At 30.8% G+C, this 15,737-nt stretch overlaps 2 protein-coding genes across 2 annotated transcripts in view; one reads left to right on the forward strand and one right to left on the reverse strand.

Moving 5' to 3' along the window:
- Window positions 1-5,485: 5,485 nt before the first annotated feature.
- On the reverse strand, window positions 5,486-6,408 carry LOC122269579 (uncharacterized; the record flags this gene model as incomplete). The annotated part of the gene is given in 1 exon segment (XM_043043385.2): window positions 5,486-6,408. A coding segment is annotated over 1 exon segment (852 nt), but the record flags the coding sequence as incomplete, so codon positions are not given.
- Window positions 6,409-9,565: 3,157 nt separating this feature from the next.
- The window catches only part of LOC107450833 (serine incorporator 5), a gene marked incomplete in the record, with an annotated part of 24,051 nt that continues 17,879 nt past the window's right edge, over window positions 9,566-15,737 (forward strand). Inside the window, 3 exon segments of the mRNA XM_043043190.2 lie at window positions 9,566-9,900; window positions 11,344-11,511; window positions 12,367-12,545. Coding sequence (XP_042899124.2) covers window positions 9,877-9,900; window positions 11,344-11,511; window positions 12,367-12,545 — 371 coding nt within the window.

Below are 15,737 nucleotides of genomic sequence, written 5' to 3' on the forward strand. Positions count from 1 at the left end.
AAAAATAGGTTTAAAAAATTTTGTATTTTTCTGATTTTTCAAAATTAAAATAAAATGTTTACTTTTTAAAAAACTGCTTTAAAAAAAAGCTGTACATTTTATCCTTTATGGCTTTTAAAAATTAAATATTAGAAAAAGAACATTGCCTGTATTTTAAAAAGATTTTGGTAGTCACGAAATTAAAATGTCTTTATTTATTATCACAGTGAAGTTGTTATTAATTTCGAACTTATAATTTCTTTATGCGTCAGGTTGAGTAATAGAACGATGAATCAGATCTCAATGCTCATTTAAAAATAAAAATAAAAATAGGTTTAAAAAATTTTGTATTTTTCTGATTTTTCAAAATTAAAATAAAATGTTTACTTTTTAAAAAACTGCTTTAAAAAAAAGCTGTACATTTTATCCTTTATGGCTTTTAAAAATTAAATATTAGAAAAAGAACATTGCCTGTATTTTAAAAAGATTTTGGTAGTCACGAAATTAAAATGTCTTTATTTATTATCACAGTGAAGTTGTTATTATTTTCGAACTTATAATTTCTTTATGCGTCAGGTTGAGTAATAGAAAGATGAATCAGCTCTCAATGCTCATTTTTTTAAAAAAAATCGGTTTAAAAAATTTTGTATTTTTCTGATTTTTCAAAATTAAAATAAAATGTTTACTTTTTAAAAAACTGTTTTCTTAAAAAAAAAAAGTGTTAAATAATATGTTATAAACTTAAAATAGTTTAGATATTTTGTTTTAAAAAAGAGCAAATTACAAGCTATAAAATTTTTTTATTTTATTTTATACCCGTCGTTGAACAGCCGACCCAATTTTTGGGTTTACGACTACTAATGTTCAACTCCGTAGTCTTGTAATTTTGAACCAATCCAGAAGACAAAGAAATTCCTGAATTAGTACCTCCAGAGGTATTGATTTGTTACGGGAACATGGAGGACATTGCGACAAGCAAGATTTAACGTGCACCAGTCACCATTTACTACACGGGGAGTCTTCGGCGGGCGGGGATCCAACCCACGAGTTTAAACACTTAAAATAACTTCATTTTTTAAAAATAAAATAGTCCCGCAGTGGACTGATCGTTAAGACACGGTTCCCAGAAGATCACCGAAGTCAAGCATCACTGGCTGCGGTCAGTGTGCGGGTGGGTGTCCACTTGGATCAGTCTGCGTAGGAACCGAGGGTGTGCGGTATTGGTCCTCGTTAAACTGTTCTACCGTAAAGTGCTTGACTTCGCGTGCAGGTCGTCGGGCTACCGAAGCAGGGGTGCCATCCATAGAGATGCAGAGGATCAAAAATGTGATGGTGAGTCTTCGGATCATCCTCAGGGATGTTTCCCAGACCATCGCAAATAGCTCATTGTGCAGCTCTAGTGTGACGTAAATAAACTACAACAACAACTAAAAATAAAATAATTTCTCTTTATCAAAAGAAAATTATCAGTTGCATTGACTAGCGAGGACCTGCTGGACCTCCCGCCTGCATGAAATCATGGATTCATAGTTCCACGTTGATTCCTCTAAATTCTCAGCATAGTATTTTCCGTGTTAATCGGTAGATTAAAAATCTTCCTCGGGCTCACCTGTGCTGCCCATTACTCCTACACAAATTAAAAATTGTTTTCATATAATCGTCCATCTGCATAAACTCATCTCTTAGCGGTTCAATAGCAGGCGAACTGAAATCGGCTGTGCTGCACTTGATGCACGAGGGTACTTGATGGGAACGTGGTATTTAGCATTCCTGTCAATTAGGCTAATCACCACGACAATTAGCGAAGGTCGAAATAAAACTTTTTTTTAAATTTTTCAATTTCACTCACATGATTCAAATTTTTCGAATACTTGAAACCAAAGACCTTAATGTCATAGCCAAGTCAAAGAATGCGTCGCAACTTCCTACTTTTAAAAACTACCCATAAGACAAAATTAAAGCCAGAGGGTTATCTGTACAAGCTTGCTTTGCCGTTTTTCTTACGTAATTTATGATAAAATAATTTTTTTACTGTCGTGAAAAGCGATTTTCTTCAGAATACTGACAAAAATTGAAGTTTAAAAAAAAAATACACACTATTAAATTACCAATTCAATTTTACTGACAGCATACTTTTAAAGCTTTGCATTGTTTCCAGACGAAAAACTTGCACCAATCCTAAAAGTTATCTATGAAGGGACCTAAAATTCTAACCTAACAATCTAAGAATTTTAACCCAAAATTCAAGATGAAGTGAACGGATCCGACAATCCGGTCGACTTCAATGTGTGTTCGTCCCGCAGTGGACTGATCGTTAAGACACGGTTCCCAGCAGATCACCGAAGTCAAGCATCACTGGCTACGGTCAGTGTGCGGGTGGGTGACCACTTGGATCAGTCTGCGTAGGGACCGAGGGTGTGCGGTATTGGTCCTCGTTAAACTGTGCTACCGTAAAGTGCTCGACTTCGCGCGCAGGTCGTCGGGCTACCGAAGCGGGGGTGCCATCCCTTCCGCAGAGGATCAAAATTGTGATGGCATGTCTTCGGATCATCCTCCGGGATGTTTCCCAGACCGTCGCCAATAGCCCATTGTGCAGCTCTAGTGCGACGTAAAGTAACAACAACAACAACAAATCAATGTGTGTTCACACATTTTGATTTAAATACTAAACATTTAAAATCAGCGGATCAAATACTTTCAAATCAAGATGTTGTTTTCTTTTGTACAGAAAAATATCAATGCTGAATAAGGCTCAGTAAAAATTTTAAATTTGAGACACTTTTAAGAAAAAATTGTATTTCATTTATTAAAATGCACAAGTCCCGCAGTGGACTGATTCATAAGACACTGTTCCCAGCAGATCACTGAAGTAAAGCATCACTGGCTGCGGTCAGTGTGCTGATAGGTGTCCACTTGGATTAGTTTGCGAAGGGACCGAGGTTGTGCGGTATTGGTCCTCGTTAAACTGTTCTACCGTAAAGTGCTTGACTTCGCCTGCAGGTCGTTGGGCTACCATAGCGGGGGTGCCATCCCCTCTGCAGAGGATCGAATTGTGATGGCATGTCTTCGGATCATCCTCAGGGATGTTTCCCAGACCGTCGCCAATAGCCCATTGTGCAGCTCTAGTGCGACGACGTAAATGAACTACAACAGCAACAAAAATGCACAAAGTTTAAAATATGAAGATGATCTATAATGTATTTGTTTCTGAACTGTAAGTGCATGCTTATGACAAATATCGTGACGTGTAAAAAGGGGAAACAGTTTGTGACAAGGTCAAGGATGGGGGGATACAAAATGTGTGTCATCATTTATGACAGCCTTCATTTACATGGAACAATATTTCAATTTTATTTTTGGAAGCGATGAAAGACTTTAAGAAGAATTCTACAAGAAACTTCTCAATATTATGTATCACTTCCCAAAATCAGAACACTTCAGCTGGAATTTAAGGCATGGGTATCGTTGGAGAGAGAGAGTGGACGGTGCGTATATGCTCCCTTTAATAAGTCGAAATCTCTAATAATTCCCCTTAATATTTTAGACAAATAAAAAAAAATTGAATTATTATTGATTTAAATTCCTTAAAGATAAAAACAAGAACGTGAGAAAAATTTTTTTTGTGGGAATTTAGCTCATAAATTTTTATTTTTTTTATTTGTGAAATTAAGAAAACAATTTTGACTGTGTCATTTAATTTCGTCTTCTTCAAAAATATAGCTCGTGTGACGCACGCGTTTTAACCCTTTGACACAAAATTTTTATCAAGCATAATTTTCATATTTTTTTATTTATTATTTTGTACTAATTTAAGTCGAAAAATAAGCGAAAACTATTATATTTAGCATTTTAACAATTTATGGTTATGAAATACATCATGAAACACTGGAATGCTTTTTTGCATTTAAGGCAAAATATTCCAAACACGGTTCACTTTCAAGCAACAGTTTTTCAAATTTGCACTTATTTAGATCTAAGAGAAACAGTTATTCATGATTGAGATTTTGTTTTTTTACAAAATCAATTATTTATAAAATTTTGAATATAAATGAAAAAAAAAATTTCAAACTATTTTTAAAAAATATATATTTTAATACCAATGAAATTTTTATAATTTCGCAGAATTTTTTAGTAACTATTATACTGTTTTTTAATAATTAAAAAAATACTATAATATATATTTGAGCTTGTAATTAGAGTGTCAGTAAAAAAATATATACCGGTATCCCATCTGCGCCAATAATGGCATTTTATAAATGCAGTTGCAGTTTCATTTGTCATATCAATGTTTGTATTGAAACGAGAAGATTTACACGTTTAAGAATATATTATATAAGTTAGCTATTTATTTTCTCTTGCTGCTTAGATAGCTCTTAAAGAAACTATTCCATCACTGACATAGACCTATGGATAAACTATTAAAACGATATAATTTTGCTGGAAGTACTTAAAGCAGCTCTTTCAAATAAGTTTGAACTATAAAAAGTTATCTAAAAATTTAAATGATCGAAAAAAATTTAATAATTTTCAAGATCAATGTTTGTAATATTATATAGTATTTCTTTTAAGTACTTCTAAATTTTAAAAACTAAATTGCAGATATTGAAATTTTTAAAAATTTTACATAGTAATTACAGTATGGAATCGATTATCCGGAACGGTCGGGACCATCGCTATTCCGGATAACTGATTTTTCCGGTTTTCTGAATCGCTACAAAGAGTCGTTTTTTTATTGTTAAACCCAACTAAAAAAAAAAAAATTGGAAATAATCTTAAAAATAAGAAAAAACGATGAAGTAATACACTAATGATTATTTCCAAAATGATGGTAAGGTAAACATCTTTAAGAAAAGAAAGAAAATTCGTAAAATCTTATGAGGAAAAAAAATTTTTTTTTTTACAAATGGCGAGAAAATTTATCGAATTTCGTTCCGGTTGCAATCAGATTTTTAGTAAATAGATTCGGAATTTTATCTAGTGAAACTTAGAGTAACAATTTGATTGCTTTCGCTAAATACACAGTTTGTCAGTTAGTGATAAAAGGTATCTTTTACATCAAGTTTGATTTCAAATTTGTTAACCATTTAAAAATTATCCTGCTCGCTATAAAAAATTGCTAGAGCGAAAATAAGAAAACAAATTTATGCAAATTTTATTTAATTTTGATAGGAATGTCAAAGAGGTAACAGAACTAAAAACATTCAAATATTTATTTAAGCAAACCTCATGTCAATAAATGAAGCGGTGCATTTCGTAATGAAGTTCTTTAAATTTCCATCAATTTGATTTTAAAAAAACAGTGATGTGTAATTATGATACGTCATGCTATGAGTTAATAAATTATTTTTTTTATTTCTTTGACTATTTTTTTTTCACTATTATTTTAATTTTGTCAGAAGAAATATGACTCTGAGAAATTGTAAGTAATACAGCAATAAATGTTTATTATTATTATTATTTTTTGTACTGTTCTGCACTTGTTGGCGCCTCTATCGGCTTTGGCTTCGAAACATGTTATGCAATCGTGAACGATTTTTCGAGCAGTGTTCCTACCATTTAGGGGCCAAAACTCTTGTCTAACACAATGAAGCAAAGTTTGCGCACCAACATGCAAATTTTTTAAATGAAAATACTGGAAAATTAAAGTAGTTATTTTATGATCTCTTGGAATTAGCAATGGGTGCTTTTGATCATAAGATAAATTCGAATTGTTGATTCTGCCTCCTACTCTAACTAAACCATTAGAATCAAGAAAAGGATTTAAATTACTTACGTGGCTGTCCTTCAATCTTTTTTTATTTTTTAATGCATGTATCTCCTTCCTAAATACAATTACCTGTACTAACTTTACTAGAGAAAGCTTTGCATGCTGAAGTTCCTCTCTAGTGATGGGACCAAACATCCTTTCCTGTTTCCGACAATTAGAAATGAACCTATAAATGTAACTCAAAATACGAATTAGTTTTACAAAATTATTACTTAAAGTGAGAAAACTATTAACAAAGTCTGAGTTGGAAGACAAAGTAAGAGTTATATTCGATGATTTTTTAAGTTCAAGCTCATAAAGTTCACTGTTCAAAATTTCAATGGATTGTTGATCTGTTGGTTGAATGTCTAAATTCGATGGTCCAGAGAACCACAAGTCCAGTGACACCAATTCGGAAGGATCGATTCCTCGCGAAATCAAGTCAGCAGGATTCTCCTCAGATGGTATATGTCTCCAGTGAAAATTATTTGAAAGTGTTTGAATTTTGGATACACGATTTCCAACAAATGTTTTTAATTGGTGCGGAGAAGAGTTAATCCAAGCCAATGCGATGGTAGAGTCTGAAAATAAAGTGACCTCTTTGATATCCATTCTTAAAGCAGCTATAACTTTTTGAACTAACTTAGCAAGTAAAAGGCATGCACATAACTCCAAACGAGGTANAAAAAAAAAAAAAAAAAATGTGTCATGCGCTGCCACTCGTTGCTCGTGTATTGTATATGAGCTAGAAAGTATTTAAAGGCAACTCGCTTTTTTAAGTTTAGCTTTCTGTTTTAAGAAATTGAGTTATTAATAACATTGAGGAACAATTTTTGTTTTTTGCTTTATGTTGTTTGAGATTCTTTAACGGATCTCAGATACTTCTATATCGCTGATTTCAAATCTGCAATCGGCTTCTCTCTCCAAACTACAAGTTTTTTTTCTTCTTTTTTTGTAAAATGTTATTTTTAATTTGTTTTTTGTTGAAACGTGCTGGTTAAAAAACATTTTACAGAACAGGGGTCGCGTAAATATTACGACATACTTCTAAGTGAGTTAGAACACATCATCAGGATTAAAATTGAATACCCTAAAACTAATTAACAATTTAGCGACCTTTAACGTCTTGCTCTCTTTTGTGGAGATTTTAATCTTGACTGTAGTTGGTCCTAATTATTATACAAGCATTTATTTCTTTTGAAATGTGTTACCTGAACTAACGTAATATCAATAATCAAGTTCTCTCCTTATTTAAATTAAAAAATTAAATAAAAAAATGCTAAACATGGGAGAGGGGTGTTAAACACCACTGGATAATAAATCGTTGCCCAAAAATGTCGTCATACGTCGCATGGGGGTGTTCCCTATTATGAACTGTTTCTTCGCATGCTTCTGAACAGGTCATTATAGAAATCCACCCCTAGCTGCGTACGGTGAAAATTCTGTGCATGGGTTTTTATGTAATTTTAATCTTGATGATGTGTCCTAACTTATCTAGAAGTTTATCGCAACATTTACGCGACCCCCTGTTATATGTAACGTTTTTAAACTTCGACATTTCGACAAAAAAAGAAGACAAAAAAGTGTCATTAAAAAAACTGTAACTTAATAAGTAAAACTAATTTCATATTTGAAATACCAACACCCAAATTAGGCAATATCAAGTATTTGCATACATGAACAAAACATTTGCTTCTCAGCGTAATTCACATTGTTAAGGAAAAATATATATAGAAAAAAATTATTACATTTCCATATATAACGACGCGTTTATAACATTTAAACATCCACTCCTATAATATTGTAACGAAGATTGTGGTTGTCTGTAGGAAAATTCAGGTATATATGCTAAAGTAATCTTGTTCGTGTTCGTATTTTTCATGATAGCAACTACATTTTTGGTTTGCCAGCTATGCGTAAACTAAATGACTAATGAACCAAGTTTTAAAAGAAAATATTAAAAATGAGTCAGACATTAATTAAAACGTACTTAAGTACTTCGAGTTTTTAAAAAAAAGTATCTTGCACAAAAGTTCTTTAAATTTTCTTTTTCTTTCTTTCTTTTAAACTTCCACAATTTAGGCTTAGAGCAAATATTACTTGAAATGATTTAAAAAGTATACGTTTACCTACATAAAAAAATTAAAAATTTTATAAATAAAAACTTTTTTTCCAAAAAGAGTTGCCGTTTAAATTTGAGTTTAGTTATTGAATTCATCTAAATCAACATTTGTTGTAGATAGACCTTATTTGTGACCAAAAAATTTCAAAACTGAAAGATTTTGAAAAGTTTTTTTTGCACAAGGGATATTTTTAAAGGTATGTAATGAAGTATTCGCATTAATTAATGTCTTTATAAATTTCTGATATTTTTTTAAATGACATTTTGCATAAAAAGTATTTTGTGCATGTATTATTTCAAACAAAATTAAAAAGGTTCCTGTCATAAATACATGTTTTATATGCACATATGTGCGAAAAGTGTTTCAAAAAAAAAAAAAAAAAAAAAAAACCCGGAATTTCTGTAGTTTTACGAAAGTTTCCCCCCTTCTTTCTTTTCTTTTTTTGTGTGGCTGTAGTAGAAAAGGTAATGTATTAATATTTTAATAAATTAGAATTATAAGAATTTTGTCTACCATTGCATATAGTTAATTTAAACATGCAATAAAACTATACGTATGATAGCCTAGCCTGAAAGTTCTATAAAAGTTTTAATTAAACTCGATTTTCTGTTTTAAAAAAATTCTGCTTTAGTTCACTACTATTGAGAAATATTTCGCGCAAATATTATGATTTCACGTTAACGTAATAATCAAAATGATGTTGTCCGCCATGGAATTTTAAAAACTGGATGACGTATAAAAAACTCAATAAGCTTGCTGTGCTGTTTTTAAATGCTAGCGCAAAGTTTTAAACAAACTTGCTTTCTTAGTAATCTTAGAAATACTATAATTATTTTATTCAATAACTTGCGAAGTGATAAATTCTGAGTTTACGACTATCACCATTCACCTCTGTCGTCTTGTAATTATGAGCCCCACCCAGAAGACAAGGAAACTCCTGTATCAAACATTGGGACAAACTACCCTTCGTGAGGACTTTTTTGATGGAACTACCCGTATTTACGTTACATGGAGAGGAAAACCACGATACCCTCTGATTGTTAGCCCGGCCGCAAAGGGATTCAAATCCATGATCCGTCAACCACTAAGGATAACTTAAATCGGCGAAAGAAGGAAAAGTTGCATATTCCCTGTCTTAAGGATTGGAAAGGTTATCATTTGGAATTGTGCAGCAGGGATCAGAGTTCGTATCGACCATCCCTCACTGGGATTCGAACCATGATCATCTCATTGGGAGGCGAACGCTCTATTCCCTGAACCATCATGACTGTTCGCTATTATTATAGTGGCAAGCTAAAACTCCAGTTTAACAGCTCTAAAACAATGAAACATTTTTATTCATTTCTTTTCAAATGCGATTTTTTAAAGTCCACTTTTCCCATTTACGAAATACAGTGTACAGGTACTTTTGCATCATTTTTAGAAGAAATTTTTATAGCATAAAATATCGAGCTCTTGGTGAATTTTAAATGTAATCACTGGAATTCATTTTTTTTATTCCATTGATTATGTTTATTTACAGAAAAATTCGTGATGTGTGTTATTTAGCCGCATTGTCAGTAGGAGAGAGAGTATTGAGGTTGATAATAATAGCAGTTGAAGTATCTGTAATAGCAGTTGAAGTATCTGTTTACAGTAACTCTCGTTAAGAGACTTAATTGGTCACAGTTAATAGTGGTGTTTACTGTTGTAATTTTGTTTTTAAGATTGGCAACATTTTGAAGTTTACCAAGTGCTTTTGAAAAAGCCTTTGTAAGGGAAACGACGAAACTTTTTCAACTTTTAAATTTCCATTTGTGTTTTAGTTATAAAGTACACGAACGATAATATAATCAAATGTATTAGTGTTCCATAATTAAAAAAACTTTTTCAAAACTCACATAGTTGTAATTTATTATTTGTTTGTGTTGTTCCTAGGATGTGTTGACCAACAAGGAGTTGACTATGGCTTGCCAGCACTGTTTGCAAGTTATAATGATTTTGAGTAATTCTTGATTTAAATGAATAATTTATCAAACTTTGCCAAACATGGGTGGAAGCTGTCAAGGGCAGGTAAAATTCCCACAACTGATAATTTTTGGTTTTCAAATAATTTCACATTCAAATTTAAAAATGATTGTGATTTAATTTTTTTAAAAACTGTACATTATATGTGGGTGACATGCATACGAAAATTTAAAGGATGTTTGTTTTTTTAATAATCCTGTACACTGCTACTTAGATGATAATGGCATTATCAATATATTACTTTATTATTACTGTTGTTTATACGCTGATTGTTCTTGAATTAATTTTATGCACTTAAAATATTGTAAGTATTATTAGTTTTAATTTGTTTATCTGGTCTTGTTAAGTATAATCAATCTAATTAATTCTTTCTACATGAATTTCGAAACATTTAAATCTAAAGTTTCTGAAAAAGAAATTCATTTTTGACAAGAACCTATTGATTAATTTAAAAAGCTAATCATAATTTGATGTCTTTCGTGCATGACATCTAACTACAAATGAATTCTCGCAATTTTTATTTTGTAAGTACTACTGTGTATGCTATTAATGAAATCACTAAATTACTGACCTATAAAATTAGCTCTGTTTTATCAATCACTTCTGCTAGAATAGATTCATTACAATATCAAAACATAATAAAACATGTTTTTATCAAAATTTTTTTCTCAATTTCTCACCACAAGTGAAAGTTTCCTTAAGTAGTTCGCTTCATCAATTCAAGTTTAAATTTAGCAATTCTACTAAGGGGCTACAGCCTATCAGATACCGTAAAAATTGTTATGGATGGTAAAGAAAATATGTCCTGGCCTATAATGTTCACCTGAAAAAGAAAAAAAAATTGGGTGATTGCAGTTTAAAGTAAGTAAAATTAAAGCTTTAAAAAAAAACAATTTTGTTATTAAAAAAAATGAATAAAACAGACAAACACTAATGTATAAAACAGAATATGTGAATATAAATTTAAAAAAATTATGTATGAGATTTATATTCAGATTTAATGGGGGATTTATATTGTTTAAAATATGGCTTGATTCTAATGAAAAAGGAATAGGAAATTGGAATGTTCTGGATCCTAAGCCCCCATATTTTACAAAGCAACCAAAGTTACTGAAAAAATATATTATAGATCTATCTAATTACTTTTAGACTGCTAGGTATTCTCTTTTATGTATTGACAACGCATACTCAACATTTACGCATTGCTATCTCGAAATGGAAATGCCAATAAAATAAACAAATATTACTTCCGTCAGTATACCCAATTGAAATAATTTAGTTACATTTGTACTATAAGTACAGATTTTTAAAAAGATCCTATAACAAAAAATAAAATAAAAATATTTTAGCACCAATTCAAAAATTTCTCTTATGGGCACATTTAAGTTTCTCATAAAAATAGCAATTGTTTTGTATATGATTTACATGCATGTATTTTTATGTCTATTTTTATTTTATATTTTTGTCCATTAAAGCATTTATTTATAGCTTGGTTGTTGTTGTGGCTGTTCTCCGTGTCGCATGTGTTGCAGATTTCTGCCATCAGTAAGGGAATCAACTTCCACTAGACTCATGTATACATTGTATCTATTATTAGGCACACTTTTGATGTGTGTCATGCTAACAAGAGAAGTTCAAGATAGGATTATTGAAGTTGTGAGTTCGCAAAAATTTTTTATACTTGAAAATCTTTGTGTTCTGTACCATTTGTTTAAAGCTATAAATTTATTATTATATTGAATAAATGTCTTAGGAGACACAATGATAAAAAGATGAGAGGTTTGAAAGATTACCAAATTGTGTAATTCTTAATTATTTGCTAATAATTATACAATTCGGTACAACTGTGCTGTATAACTACTAGGCACTGTATAATGTTTAAAATTTATGTGTATGATTCAAAAAACTTAGCAACATCTTGTGTTCAGTGGCAGCTAATGACCTTTTTAGCTTATTTAAAATGATTCCATTTCTAAAAATTAATTCAAAAATAGATATTGGTAGAAAAATAGAGATATATAAAATCTAAATAAGGAAAAAGGAAATAAATAAGCCTAAAATATTTAATATTTACTATTAGTGTTATATTTAAATTGATTTATTTTATTTAGGTGTAATAATGAAAGAAAATTATTCTTAGTCATTGTATTTAAGTATGTTCACAAGGCACTTCTGGTAAATATTTAGAAAATATTATTTGTCAGTTATATAAATAAACAGATACTCCTTTAAATATTGTAATAATTTCTTGACTGTAATATGCATATTAGTGATTGATAACCTTTCAAATATGTGACCTCCTTTTAAGAAAAACAGCGTTAAAAACTCATTTCTGAAAATAAAACATTTGCTTAACACATAACAATTGTTGCTTAATGTTAGTTTTTTTTTTATTGTCTTCGATTTATTTTTAAGATAAAAGATTTAAAAATTTATGTTAAATCATTCATAATTTTATAGTTTATTATTTATATTACACATGGATTGATATTATTATATATTTTTTTATAGTTTCCAAAATACAATGTTACTTGCATAACATTGAATGCTGGAGAAAATTGTGATTTGCTTGTTGGTTACATGGCAGTATACAGGGTGTCTTTAGCTATGGCCATATTCTTCTTTGTACAGGCTATTTTAACCATTGGTATATCAACAAGTCTTAATTGTAGATCTGGTTTACACAATGGGTAAAAAGTTTTTAATTTTCTCATTTAAATATATTAAACATAACCTACTCTTGCTGGTTCCTCAGTGATTCCATTTGTATTTACCATTAGTCATGTTAACGCTATTTGTCATTACTTGGCAACAATCAGCTAAAGTTAGTGCCAAGTTTTGGGTAGCTTTCTTTACTTTCACTATCAGTTCTCAATAAACGGAGTATCAATAAGTTTTAATATACAGTATGAGACCACAAATCCTTAGATTGGGACCGAGAGTGTGCTGTATCGGTCCTCGTAAACTGTTCTACTGTAAAGTGCTTAACTTTGCATGCAGGTCGTTGTGCTACCAAAGCAGGAGAGCCATCCTCTCTGCAGAGGATCAAAATTGCGATGGCATGTCTGCGGATCATCCTTATAGATGTTTCCCAGACAGTCGCCAATAGCCCATTGCGCAGTTCTAGTGCGATGTAAATAAATTACCTACCAAATCCTTAACACTGATTGCTGTTGATATTCGGGATTTCGATTTTGAACATCAACTAACAAAAAAATAGTATATGTAATAAAATGCGATATTTAATAATAAATAAAAACAATGATGAAATTTGCAACCAAATCACTATTTATCCTGAACAACAGAGGTATTTTTACAAAAATCAGTAAATTTAAGTTATTTAAAGCATTTCTAGTTCTTTTCATGTTTCAGTTTCTGTAATTTGTTCAGCCGCGTAATATGTTCCTATGGAATAGAGTTCTTTGGTTTTGTTATAAGTTCGGAAATCAGTTCCTTCAATAAATCATTTATTAATCGACACATTTTCTTTTACTGTTTTGTTGTTTTCTTCATCGCTAGTTTCACATTGGCCGGTTATGGTACCATGTGACAAATAGGCAGTAATGCAGTCTTTAACTGCTTTATCATTTAATAGCTCCTCTCCCTGACACAAAGCATCAGAAAATAATTAGTCAGGCTTAGCATAACTGACTGATTCTTTTATAAGGCTTTTCTATTACGAAATTAGAAATCTATGAAATTCATCATCATTGCTCTCTGCGATGAATATGGGATAAGGACACAATTTTTGTAACTTAGTTATTAAGATTTCTTCATGCACTATGTATGTGCTATGATTTATTTTTGATGGTGTAGTGTTTATGGAAATTTTCTATACCTGCCCCATCAATGCAGGCGTCACGCGTTTTTATTAAAAAACTCTATTTTTATTGACACTTAAGGAAATTTAAAATATCCTGATCCTGTGGTTTAATCGTAGTAGTGCAGCTCGGTGGTAAAAAATGGACAAAAACATTATCCTTCTGAAATACCTTGGCAGAGGAATATACATTTCATTTGGCTAATAATAAAATTTTTTTTACTATCCTCTGGAAATCTGACTTTTTTACTGTGTGCTCATGCTTTTTTGCAAAGCTGTTTTCGAATTACTCTCTGAAAATGTCTTCTTGCTTCCTTGTTATTCCTGTAAAATGTATGGAAAATAAGTTCTTTTACTTTTACCTATAATTAGAAGTTTGTATTTATGTGTACCAGTGGCATTACTGCAGGTTAAAATAGTAATTCTTGCTTTACAATCTTCAAATTCCAATGGTGCTTCTCATTCACTTTGACATAGGATTATTTTAAAACATATTTCCAAAATAACACTGCTTCTTGAACATAATACTTTTGCTTTAACCGCCAGTTGTTTGAATAACTTGATAAAAACTTCAGCAGCTGCTATATCAGCAGAAGATATTTCTTCGCTACATTTTAACAATTGTAATCTAAGGCTCTTCTTAAATTTATCAAACCACCTTAAATAATATTCATAAGCAGACTTGATGTTTAACTGTTTGTGGAATATCTTGGCCTGTGTTGCAGTTATTTTCTGGTCCAAAAGGAAATGTTCTGATCGTTTTTGATGAATCCATTCAATCAAAACTTGGATTTTGTGTCAATTTCAGCATATTTTGCATTTTGAAGGGTCTTTGGACTTAGTACAAATGTTTTTTTTCTTCTCAAGTGTACCATAATCCAATTTGTGTACTCATTAAACACAACTTTATCACTCATTGTGAGACAAGAATGTTTTCTCTTGATTAGTTTTGACAAGATTCGATAAAAGAAAAATTTAATTAAATAATAACAAATTGATCGAAGCTGAACTTTCTAGCAAAGTGAACAAAGCGAATTTAATGAAATTTTGGAAGAATAATTTTTCTTGTTTGCCTCATGATTGGTTCAGAGTGATAGCAAGTAATTTTCTTCCCCTCCCCGTTGCTGTGAGAATATAAAAGGAATTCTCTGAATTTAGCTGAAAGACTTGTGAACGACCTCTTCCATTCCTAGAATCTCTGCTATTTCTGTTTGATTTCGAAACATATGTTTTAAGAGGAGCTTTAAGAGGAGGGTAGAAAGTAGAGCTATGTCGAAAAGTGTTATGACTGGGTGGGTGAAAAGAAGGATTTGATTTAAAATGGGGTTGAAAGAGGTTTTTATTTGTTTATTTATCATTACAAGTCCTTCAAGGTTACTACGTGTTTGGAGGGAAAAATTAGCGATTGTCGTATCATCTTTTGACTTAAAATTTTTCTTTTAGTAAAGAAAAAAATTATAAAAATGTCTTTTTCAAAAATAGAAAAGGAAAAAAAAAAATGTATTTTTCTTGATCTAGGGATTTTGGTCTTCTGAATTTTGGAAATCCAAATTTCAGGTCCCATATTGTATACATTTCTAGGGTAGAAATTGAGGAAATTTAGTCACTGGTCCAAAGAACCATTAACTAAAGGATATAATTAGCCCCCATGCATTTTCACTGGTTTGTTTTCTATTCTCTGTTATATTTTTTGAAGAAAAGTTAACAAAGTTAATTTAAAGGAAAAATTACAAAAAAAGGTAAAAAAAAAACAAACAAACAAAAAAACAATGAAAGTTAAAAAACGTAGACAAATAGATATTACATTGAATGCTGGTCTATTGGATCACTGATAATTATTGTACAGTGATCCAAGTGGCCACCCTTAATTTCAACCCCTGCAATTTTAGTCTTCATATAATTTATTATTTTCTTTAAAAATGGGCTTTATTTTTGACATGTTGATACATTGATAGATCTTTTCAAAATTTGATTTGTTTCTATAGATTAGCAAGAAGGAGAAAAAAAAACGAAAATTTTTTATATATATATATTATATAGTTCGTTCTTTTTTTTTTTTTTT

Source organism: Parasteatoda tepidariorum, chromosome 5, assembly GCF_043381705.1.
Source record: "Parasteatoda tepidariorum isolate YZ-2023 chromosome 5, CAS_Ptep_4.0, whole genome shotgun sequence".
NCBI classification, from domain to species: Eukaryota; Metazoa; Arthropoda; class Arachnida; order Araneae; family Theridiidae; genus Parasteatoda; species Parasteatoda tepidariorum.